The 11658-nt window shown below is 42.7% G+C and overlaps 1 protein-coding gene across 2 annotated transcripts; it reads right to left on the bottom strand.

The window, feature by feature from the left end:
• Positions 1 to 737: 737 nt before the first annotated feature.
• On the bottom strand, positions 738 to 7167 carry cstf1 (cleavage stimulation factor, 3' pre-RNA, subunit 1). 2 transcript variants are annotated; one of them, XM_071538943.1, is made up of 6 exons: positions 7127 to 7167; positions 6505 to 6731; positions 6129 to 6406; positions 5839 to 6036; positions 4207 to 4597; positions 738 to 1457 (listed from the first exon to the last, which is right to left on the bottom strand). In XM_071538943.1, exons 2-6 carry the CDS (start codon positions 6671 to 6673, stop codon positions 1198 to 1200), a joined length of 1296 nt encoding a protein of 431 aa, XP_071395044.1. In that variant the 5' UTR covers positions 6674 to 6731; positions 7127 to 7167; the 3' UTR covers positions 738 to 1197. The 2 variants fall into 2 exon arrangements, with proteins under 2 accessions (XP_071395044.1, XP_071395045.1); XM_071538944.1 differs by having other exon boundaries at positions 6505 to 6726; positions 7127 to 7164.
• Positions 7168 to 11658: the final 4491 nt, after the last annotated feature.

Here is an 11658-nt window from a genome sequence, read left to right as displayed (position 1 = left end):
GTTCGCTTTTTTTTTTTTTTTCCTTCAGAGTTTAAAGGGAATGAAAAGAATAGCAGGAGCGGGTTTCAGTTACACTTTCTTTGTGCGATGGTATTTCTGTGTTACGCGTCTCCGACACGCTATTTCATGGCTTGTTTGGCCTTGTGCTGAATACTGTATTGCATCATTTTGTTCTGTGATTGATTGTTGATTAGTCAGATCTAGGCAGGCTCATTCTCTGTCCTTTGAGATGCACCTGTGATGAAGGGCTTATAGAAATAAATACATTAAATGATATTGAATTTAATGATGATACCAAAGCCTCAATCCTAAGGGACTTGAGGATGGAACATTTTGTCTATGGAAAATTTATCCCACATCTCAAAACAAACAGTAATTCATACAGCTTCAACTACATTTAAAACTCATGTCAAGATGCTGACAGTCTCATATTTTGGCTTCCTAGTGGGAAACTTTTTTCTAGCCTAATTTGTTTATGGACGGATATGAAAATGTGGTCATTAGTCTTGACGGTGGGAGCGTGTTGGGTGTTATCTGCATATGTGGTCTGACACACAGCATGCAGGTTGCCCCCTTTTGCAGCAGCAACAGGTTTTAAAATATCAACAGGATATCAGCTCGGCTGAAAAATATGTTTGTGGTTATGAGCTCAGAGAGGAAGAAATGAGTATGTACGGTACAATGATAAATAATAAGCAGCTCATCTGTTTTTTTGTTTTTGTTTAATAAAAATCTGAATCACAACATAAGACAGATAGACAAAATATAAAAGTGGAAAAGACGCTGTGGTCACTTATGAGAAAACAATCGGAGGAAAAATACGGTATGAGCGTTGCGGCTGATGTTTCCAACAGTAACAAAAGATTTTTACAGACTTTGAGGCGGCTCTTACTTCAATCAGACAAGTGTTATTAAAAAAAAAAAAAAGACATCTGGGCAAACAGCGCCCTCCTCCTTTCATGTCATGGCGGTGCAGCGCTCACTGTTCCTTTCTCCCCTAAACAAAAACTAAACACAACAAAACTGCCTCATGCCAGAGTTAAAGTGAGACACTGTGTGACAGTTTACGGCAGGCTGCAAAAACCGAGTCCGGAAGACCCTGTGTGGGAACAGCGGAGAACAGAGGCTGCACTGTCCAGGGACCTTTTTTGGGGGTTGGAGGGTGTTTCACTAGAGTCAGAACCTGAAGCCTGGAACTCAGTCCGTGGTGGTGCGGCGGTACCAGAAGCGCGCCCGGAAGTCGTCGCTGCAGGTCATGAAGCCGGGGTTGGTGGGCGAGTGCACGATGCAGCGCACGATGTTGTTGTGGCCCAGCGACAGCAGGTTCTTCCTCTCGGCCGAGCGCGAGTCCCAGCAGCACAGGCTGATGGTGCGCTCGTCGGGCAGCAGCACGTAGTCCTCCGTGTGGTTGAACACCCCCTGCGTGCGGTGCATCTGGCGGCCGCTCAGCCCCGCGCCTACGGGAGGGAGGGAGGGGGGGGACACAGATATCGTCTTAGATTTTTGGATATCGCAATATCGCGATATGGCATAAGTGTTGTCTTTTCCTGGTTTTACTGCATTACAGTAAAGTGATGTCATTTTCTGAACTTACCAGACTGTTCTAGCTGTTCTATTATTTGCCTTTACCCACTTAGTCATTATATCCACATTACTGATGATTATTTATCAAAAAATCTCATTGTGTCAATATTTGGTGAAAGCACCGGTAGTCGTCCCTACAATGTTGTCGCAATAGCGATATCGAGGTATTTGGTCAAAAATGTTGTGATATTTGATTTTTGTCCATATCACCCAGCCCTACTTACAACTGAACATTTAGCCCACTTCGTAGAAAATACCGAGATATATATTGTGTATCGCCATTCAGCCTAAAAATAGTGAGATATGATTTTTGGGCCATATCGCCCAGCCATAGTACAAAGGGAGGGATGGGATGCCTTCCTGATGTTTAGCGGCAGCCCCTTTTGCACAAGCCGCATCTCAATTGTCTCAAAAGCATAAAAATTTTCTTCTCTAATTTGTAGGGCTGACAGATATGGACATAAAATCTCATTGCAATTATTTGACAGAATATTGCAATTGCGATTTAAACTGTGATTGATTTGTTTAAAGAAAAGTGATTTTGTTAAAAACAGAAAATAGATGTCAGTGTGCAGGAGTCTGAGTATAATGAAAGGTTTTGATTCACGGACCAAAGATTACTTGGAGCTCTAAAACACCGAGTTCAGAAATCCAGTTTGGACGCCCCTCTCTCTTAAGAAATTAATTGTGCCCTCTGCAATTTGGAAATTGCAGAGGTTCATACTGTGATCTTGGTTTTTTTCCCAGATTACTTGTTCAGCTCTACTAATTTGTCTGTATCTATTAATCTACATGCCCTCCGTTGTGATTGGTCTATTAATAAGATAAATCAATAAGGGATAGTGGTGATCCTAAACGTTTCCCTGCAGGAAGTGTCCCTAAGGTTTTGCCCAGTCAGTGTATGTTTGCAGTATCCAAGATCTATCAGGGTTGCAACACATTTTCCATTTCAAAATTCCACACTTCTTCCCGTGCCTTAATTTCACGACTGGATTTGAAGGTTTGGTTGGTGTTCAATATGATGTGTGCTGATAGTGGCTGGGCAACACAACTTTTGACCCGGTCATATACCTCTAATAGCGTATAGAGTTTCAGTGCAATTCCTTAACTTTTCATCATAGAAATTCCAGAACTGCAAATATTGGGAACCCTGCTATAATCAATCTCTTATCATTGTCAACAATTAGGAGGAGTGAAGTGCATGTACTTTCAAGCCTCTAGGGAACCAAATATACAGTGCGACTATATATGGACGGTGTGACTTGAGGCTGCCAGCTGAAAATGCTTTTCGTTCAACTCATATGGCAATCACAGGCAGTGCAAGATATAGACCTAATAATACATATGGAGGAATATAGGCTTAATAATATAGGCCTGATAGGCGATCTTTTCCCTCAGCGCATAGATCTCAATGAAATACATGGGTTATTATCAGTTTTTTGATGCATCACAAATGCTCATGTGAACAGGGCCTAACTCCTGCCATTTTCAACCGGAACCCTATTTTCCCCATCATTTCCCATCATATCAATAAGCCCGATATCGATTCTGACCAAATTTGCGTCAATTGCTTCACTATAGAGCTACTTGCATCTTTCTATTCTTCAGTGGACTCTCCAAAAATCAACCCCAAAACGCACCCAAAGTAGGGCTGGGCGATATGGTTGAAATCAATATCATGATAATCATAAAGATTTTTCTCGATATCAATATATATCACGAAATGGTTCATGTATGCAAAATCACGTTAAAAAATAATCAAATGAATGTTCATCTCATTGAACCGAATGGTGATGTTAGGTGTGGTGAAAACTGAAATTTTCAAATAATATTCCTACCATACCTCATTTTATTAGAGTTTTTAAGTAAAATTTGCTTGTCATCATCAGTTTAGACAGCAGAAATGTGTCACGATATCAAAATATCTTCATATCATCACGATACGATTCCACTGAAAGACGATAAACGATAATATTAAATTATCGCCCAGCCCTAACCCAGAGTATTTCATTTTTATTTGTTTTATTTCCACTTTACTCACTTCACAAATCTGTTAACCATACGCTTAGATGTGTGTGCCCTGATAATGTGGATATTTACTGTTTAAGAATAGCCAAGACAAAAAAAAAAAAAGATATTAGTCATGAAGATATGATTAGATGAGGTCTTGAGAGTATTTGTGCACCCCAAAAAAAACATGAGGGCAATGGGGCGGCTGACAAATATAAAGCATGATCAGTTAAGGCAGTGGTTCTCAACCTTGTTCATACCAAGGACCGCAAATTCAGTCCACATCAGGGCCACGGACCCCCATTTGATGAGATTTTGTCTCTCTGACCCAAATCTGAGACTATTTTTATTGTCAGATATGATTTTGTCCAGAATTCCATGACTATCTGTATTGTAGGTAGAGAGATAACAGAGAAACTATGATCAAAACAGTCATTCTTCTACATTCTCTAACTGTGTTAACTTCTTGTAAATTAAATAACGGTGAAGTTTAACAATTCATCCATTTTCTGGGGACCCCCTGGAACTTCCTCAAGGACCCCTTGTCCCTGGACCCCACGTTAAGAACCACTGAGTTAATGGTGTAAACCCCCCCCCCCCGTCCCCGCTCACCCGTGTACTTCACCAGCGTCCGTCCCGTGGAGATCTCCCACAGCTTGACCACCGAGTCCTTGCCGCTGGACAGGATGTACTTGGAGTTCTTGGAGAAGATGGCGGAGCAGACCTCGGCCCCGTCGTGGGCCTTGTCGAAGGTGGCCACGCAGCGGTTGGACACGCCGTCCCACAGCTTGATGCTGCCGTCCTTGCTGCACGTCACGTAGCTGTTGGCGCTGGGGTTGTAGCCCACGCCGCTGATGGTGTCCGTGTGCTGGTCCAGCGGGTTGCAGGACACGAAGCACTGGAAGGTGTTGACGTCGTACAGGCGCAGCGTCGGGTGCTGCGTGCCCACCAGCAGGAAGTCGCCCGACGGGTGGAAGGAGATGGAGCGCAGCATCTCCGCTTCCTGTGTAACGGGGTACAGATAGGGATTTGATTAGAATAGAAATGTCAATGCTACTTTGTAAAAGCAAAGACATGTCTCTAATCCTGCTTTTTTTGCCAGTGAACTGAATTAAAATTTTGTTTTCATTTATTTTCAGCCTGCTTTATGTTAGCCATGTCAATTTTTTTTTGCATAATCAGGCATCTCTAAATGACACACATCATCAACCTGACATCCTAGTTAAAGGAGAGGTAATAAATATTGTTGAGCACTTCAAGTATCTGGGCATAATCGTTGATTCTAAATTAAACTTTAAGAAACATATAAAAAAGATCTCCAGAAGTGTTAGAGCTAGCCTAATGAATTTTAGACACATTAGGAATCAACTACCTCTAGCTGCTGCTAAGCTCTTTATGCACTCAATGATTTTCTCACTTATCTTACTGTGCTACAAGCTGGTCCCAGGCAGGTGTGACTATGCTAAAACCATTATACACTCTTTACAAACAATCTGTGAAAATTCTTGATAAAAAAACCAAGGAGCTACCATCACTGTACCATCATTCAAAAGTATAATTTATTGACCTTTGACAGTTTTCTTTGTTTTGCAGCTATGTGCCTGATGTATAAATGAATTCATGATCTTGTGCCACCACCACTTAAACAATTTGTGTCATTCTGCAGGGACAATGCTAGGGAGGCCAGGGCATCAGTCAGAGGCGACTGCTCGGCTAAATTTAGGGAAACTGCTTTTGGACAGTCAGCATTTTCAGTCAGAGCAGCAGGTAAGTGGAACTCAATTCCCACCCAGATCAGAGAATGCACAAGGTTCAGGATTTTTAAAACAACACTTAAAACATGGCTCAAGACAAATCAATCATGTGATCACTGATCTAAACCCTTGTATGGAACCAACTGTTTTCCTACATGGAGACTATAATATATATTTTGTATGACACTGTTTTATATGTGATGTACTGTTTGTAAACTTTGCTAATTGTATTGTTTTTAATTGTTTGTATTGTATTGTTTTTTAATATCTTCCTGCCCAGGGACTGCAGATGTAAATTAGCTATATAGCTACCTCTGGCCCAACGGTTGTGTTGTGCATGGCCCCTGTTAAATAAACTAAACTAAACTAATAAAATAACTCCACTGTCAACAGACCAATTCTTATTTGGCTAAACCTCCTAAGACAAATGAAGAGATGAGATGAAACTTCTCCTGTGAAATTTAGGGCAATTCTATGTGCAAATACTGACCTGTATGTGTTTAAATGCTCTTTTTGCAGAGGGCTTAGAGTAGTCAAACAGTTTGAGCGTGTAGTCTCGCGAGCCAGAGGCTAGGATCTGTTCGGTCGGATGGAAGGCGAGGCAGGTGACTTCATCCACGTGGTCATACAGGGTCCGGATCACCGGGTGGTTCTCCATGTTCTGCTGGGCTGTCTCATTCATCATTACCTAACAGATAATAAAAAAAACAGTAAAAATAAATATGAGCCTGCTGTGGTACAAGTAAACACTGATAATTGCACTTCTCAAACCTGCCTGACCTCTATGGGCATGGCACTCTTGGCCAGCATCCGCTCTGTGTCCAGGATCTTGATGGAGGCATCAGCAGAGCCGGTGGCGATGAGCTGGCCATCGCGGCTGTAGGTGGCAACGCGACACGGGCCCTTATGGGACGTCACGTAGCAGGTCTCGTACTCGGACGCCTCCGGAGACATGGTCTGGACGTCGGCGTCAAACTCCAGGTCAATACCCACTCCGGGCGCCACTGTGTCTGACCGACCGATAGCGTACTGAACTGCACTGTCGTCATTCTCCATTCCTGCAAGAGGCGGTCAACCATACAGTCAGAGACACTTGAAGACATCCAAACAACATGACCATGCAGACATACAGTAAGCAGCCTCGTGAGTCCCCTACCTATCTTAGCGAGCTGCATTAGCTGCTCTGAGGGCGACACGACGGTCTGTGGTTTGACTTCACTGATGAGACTGTTGGCAATGTTGGTGTATCCATCATAAAGCAACTGGCTGATGATGAGCTTGTACAGGTGCTGTCGGTCCTTCAGAGTTGGCTTGGGACGATACATGGTGGATGTGCAGTCAGTACCGTGTGTGACCAGTACCGGGACGTTAGTAACAACTTCGCTATAACAAAAGACACATGTCAACAATTAATGCAGTGACCTTTATACTGGCTATTGTTGGTTACGTTTAATGAGTAGATATTAATGTTAATTTGAGAGCAAACTTAATCTTGCTAACTTAAGCTAGTTCGCTAACCTACTTGCAAACACACACTGTTAGCTTTGAATACCATCATATAACGAATGAATGGAACTTGTTTGCAACTAGCTGCTTAGCAATCCTGCTAACGTTAGCTTCTTGCTACAGTCAAGATGGTGCAAAAACAACTGCAAGGATGGACACATTCGTGTCCTGACTGTGCGTGTGTACGACACAACCAAAGGGACATCTGCTGTTTATCGACAGGACTATAAACATTGCTGCTCGCTTTATATTAAAACTTAAAAATGTCAAACCCTCTCCAAGCTTCCAGTGCCGCTTGGTCCCAAACGTGTGTTACGTTGTACGTATTTGACGTCCTACGTCACATCAGTAACTGCGAGGACAGAGTAACGATGCCTTCAAATGCTGTCGGAAATATTGATATTTGGACTTGCCTCGATTCAACTCAACTCAACTCAACTCAAATACGCCTGGGAAAGTGAGGATTTTCTATGATACCCCGAACTGTTGATATGTGACGTTTGGGGGCGCCAAACATGGAGGCCGTGTAGTATATTGAGAAGTATATTAAAAAGAAGTTAAAAAAAAAAAATCAATTACATTCCCGATCCACACTTTGTTCTGCCGCTGCAGCACAAGTAGCTCTGATAGCACTTGATTTCTAAAATCAAGTAACAACCACTAAAAAAATGACTTTTGTTACAGCGTCCGCTTGGTTATTATGTCCAAACTCAAGCACTACAAGTCGTACTTCCATCTCTAAACTCGGAAGTAAGAGCTTACGAGGAGCACCTGAAGGCAGCGTATCTTTAGTGCTGGCTAGAGCATTGAGTTAGAAAGTTGTATCTCATTGTATCAATGGCTCTGGTGCAGGCCAAGTACCCGTTACATCCAGGTTACATTCACATACTGGGCCTGGAGCAGTGCAGTGTGGGATCTGCTTGACCTCAGCATATTTAGCATATTTTTTGGTTTGTATATTTGTTTGTTTTGTACCGTTTTGCCCAACATTAATGACCACAAACAACCCATAATGCCTTGTTGAATTACATGTTTTACACTACACAATACTTTACTTTTTTTGCCAATACCTTTTTACCTCAGATATGTACACCGATGACCCAGCAGAGGGCGCACACGCACGGTCTCTCACATAAACAGAAATTGAAGCTCTCAGCACATGCTCAGGTTATGATCCCAGCTGTAATGCTCCACTGAGCTTTGCAGAAGTAGGCTTAATAATGCCTTTAAATACAACTACATGCAGTGAGTGTTTTGAAGAGGAAGATAGCGAAAGCAATGATGGTTTACACCCAGATTGTGTGTTGGACAGCTAGTAGCCGATGTGGTGGTGGTGATGATGATGATGATGATGATGATAAAACAGGACACAAGACTGCTGTTCTTTCGCTATTGAACAGATAGAAGTGAACATTTGCGTGCATAGGCCTACAGCGAATCAGCACCCACCCACACACAATCTCTCAGCTGCCACTTCCTGCATGTGGCTTCTCAGTTCAAATGCCAGCCAAGAAAGACAGAAATCACAAATGTAGCGTAATATGTACCGATGGATGAAGGTATATTGGCCATTTGCTTTATTGGATATCAATCCATTTATAATGTCATGTGCAAAACTGCAGCAAGAGACCCATTTATCTACTAATGAAGCAAGCCGGATATTTCCCCTGTGTATCTTCTATCCAGAGCCATAATATAAAAAGAGCCTGTCTATTGCAGTGTTCAGCGGCAGGCGTGTTCAGTTCACTATCCTTGTAGAATGGCATAAAAGCTGTGAGAGTGAGGGGTCAGGAACTATTTTATGCCTCCAGTGATTAAGGTTTTACTTTCGAGAGCTAAAGGATGTTGCCAAGCGACATAAACAGAACTCTGCTTACTGGCAGGAGTTGAAACTATTATCTGTCACTGGCATTTAACTGCTGCCGACTGCTTTGGAGAAGACATCTGAACAATGGCCTTGATTATCCACCGAATTTCATCGGGAATTGGACCATTTGAAACGATTTCCATCTCCATCCGGACTATATGCAGTGAGAAACACGCGAACATGCCGATGAACTATCCCTCCACCCTCCATGACTCTCCTGTGCGAGCCGTGTAGAGGAGCTCGAAAACATGCATGGTAGGAGGTGTCTTGTTGCCATGTCAACACAAAGCATGCTCTCAGTGGGCCAGCCGGCAGTTGCCTTGGCGACCGGCGAGAGTCTATCTGTACCAGTGAAATGATATAAAAAAATTATTTGTTTTCTGTCAGCAAATGTCATCGGTTAATTGCGCGGCGGATTCCACGCGATCTCATGCAGTTCAGAAAATATATGAGATTTTTTTGAAGACGCCGCTCGCATCAGAGGTTTTTAAAGTGGAAAATACAAAAAATAAAAAAAACATTTCCCCTCTTATATCCATTCTCTAAAAGGAAAATAAATCTGATCGAATGCAATCCAGTGCAGTCGCGATATGGGCATTCCCTGCAACATAAATTTACCTACAAACACATGATATTGAAAAGACTTATTGTAGAGAATTATCTTTCGACAGGCCATACACAGCAGCACTTTGAATATCTCTGGACTTTAAAGCCTGCAGAGGTGTATACTGCTATCCACTGCATCATCAAACGGTCTCACCGATGAGACCACATGGGGCGAAGAGGCAGGCAAAACACACACTCTGCACCGTTACACATCGCACCACTCACTCATTTGGTGGCACGGCCTTGTGTACCGACCCGGCTGAGTCGACAGAAAAGCGTGTGTGTGTGTGTGTGTGTGTGTGTGCGTGTGTGTGGGAGAGTGTTACATTTGCCTTTGTTATGCGTATTATGTCACCGACAATAGGGCAAAAGACACAAGCTGCTTCTCTCTGACCGCGATGCCAAATATCACCTTTAAAACGTTAGTAATCTCTTTAAGGGCACCGCACAGTGGAAGGAAATTTGGCTTTTTTTTTTTTTTGTCTGAGACCAACTGTGCAGGAGAAACTGAAGGAAACTGATCAATACACTTTTTTTTTTTTTTTTTTTTTTTTTTACACTTCGACAAGCTGGGGAAAACTGCTGCCAAAAATAACATAAGAAAGGAGGCAATGGTTAGGAATTGCAGTATTTTTCAGACTCCTGTGTCTGAAAGATACAGAAAATCACATCAATGCAGAATTGATGGCATCATCTTAAATCCTTTCATTTACACTAAATGCATTGCAAATCTGGAGTTTATGATTTCAAAGAGGCATCAAACAGTGTGCTGCCTGCTCTATCGCATGCTCGGTCTGGACTGGTTCACCACTGCAAAACTGTAACGGTGGCAGTGGTTGTAGGTGGGAAATTCAGCCCAATCACTCGCACAAATCATCCATGTGTTCCCTGCCTAAAAGAGTCAGTGCAGAACACGCTCAGCCAAAACGGCCACATCAACATTAGCCTCGCTGCACCCTTGTGTGAGTGGGTGTATGAAATACAATGGGTGGGAGGAAGCGGGTGGGTGGGTGGGTGGGGGGGGAGAGAGAGTATATATCTGAGGCAGAAGTCAGGTAGCGACTCAAACTGTTGATGGTGAAGTCAGTCAACCAGCGATTTGCCGTTGAAGGTAAGCTCGCCTTTGTCACTGCACTTCCTCTATCAAGGATGTTGTTTGCACTTTCACTTCTGCACTTCACGCGTGTGCCTTCGCAGATCATATCTCTCCGGTCCTGAATGCCGCCTGTGTTCAATGCTCCTCTTCTGTTTCACTTGTGTTGATCACCCCTTCTCTAATCTGCGTTTTTCAACTTGTCTTCCGGAAGTCTTTGTTTGACAACTCCCCCACCCGCCCGTCCGCCCCCACCCAGCCACCCACCCCAGCCCTTCTCCTTGCCTCACTCTCCTCCTCTCTGTCTCACCACTCTCATATAGTGCATCTTCTTCTCTCATTTGCATTTGTTCCGCTTCCTCGTGACAAGAAACAGTTCTTGTCAAAGACCTGTGAGAGAGAATCAGATAGGAGAAGAACAAAGGGCCTGGATGAGAGAGCAGGCTGAAATGTGCTGGTACACTGTGGACTCACATGGGGCTGTCCAGCTTAGAAGATTTTCTAGGCTGGCAAATTGTTACTGAATGCACCGTAAACCGGGGACAACTTGGTAGAGAGGTAAGTGACTCCTCCTTGATTGATTTCACCTACATGTCATGGGGGTTAGTTTCTGATTTTCTCGATGATTAACTGGTAGGCAAGAGTTCAGGCCTAGTTATCTTCTACTTCTCTTCTAGTATTATCGCTTACATTATGTGATGGCAGCAGTGGCAGTGAATTTTGCTTTATATATATATACACATGTTGAAAATTAGATGAGAAATTACATAAAATGAGAAATCTTGATTTCTCATAATGAAACAGGAAATTATAGATTGAGCATCTTGTTTCTAAAGTCTTCCCTTTTGTTTACATTTTGATGGTACATACTTTTCCTGATGTTTGCCATTACTTACAACTAGTAGTAGTTTATTTTTCAGTACAGTTTCACCTCTTTTTGAAACATGGCACTTACTTGTAACTATTACACTGATTTTACAAGGTAGCCATACTTGTAAGTGGTCATTTGATAAAACTGTTGTAAAAAATTCAAAGGTCCACCAAGAGAGCAGCGATATTTTTGTATCGAGTTGTACACCATGTATCAAAATGCCACATATTTACATTGCTGAAAGGAAATGAGAGCAGGTTAGAGTGAGAGGGAAGACCTAACACACCCCGGGGCTGTTCTGAATGCAAATGAGAGCTCAGCGGGTACAACTTTATTATTCCAAGTTAATCATTTTGAAAATTAAAAT

The sequence above is a fragment of the Centroberyx affinis genome, unplaced genomic scaffold (genome assembly GCF_046629955.1).
Source record: "Centroberyx affinis isolate AG114_WGS23_722 - 3 ecotype Tasmania unplaced genomic scaffold, CSIRO-AGI_Caff_v1 ptg003375l_1, whole genome shotgun sequence".
NCBI classification, from domain to species: domain Eukaryota; kingdom Metazoa; phylum Chordata; class Actinopteri; order Beryciformes; family Berycidae; genus Centroberyx; species Centroberyx affinis.
This window is presented reverse-complemented; position numbering and strand designations above follow the sequence as displayed.

Coding starts and splice junctions, on each gene's coding strand:
- cstf1 (XM_071538943.1), bottom strand. CDS start 6,673: ATGTATCGTCCCAAGCCAACTCTGAAGGACCGACAGCACCTGTACAAG. Junction 6,037..6,128: donor AGAGTGCCATGCCCATAGAG/GTCAGGCAGGTT, acceptor ATTATCTGTTAG/GTAATGATGAATGAGACAGC. Junction 1,458..4,206: donor GACGCTGGTGAAGTACACGG/GTGAGCGGGGAC, acceptor TCCCTCCCGTAG/GCGCGGGGCTGAGCGGCCGC.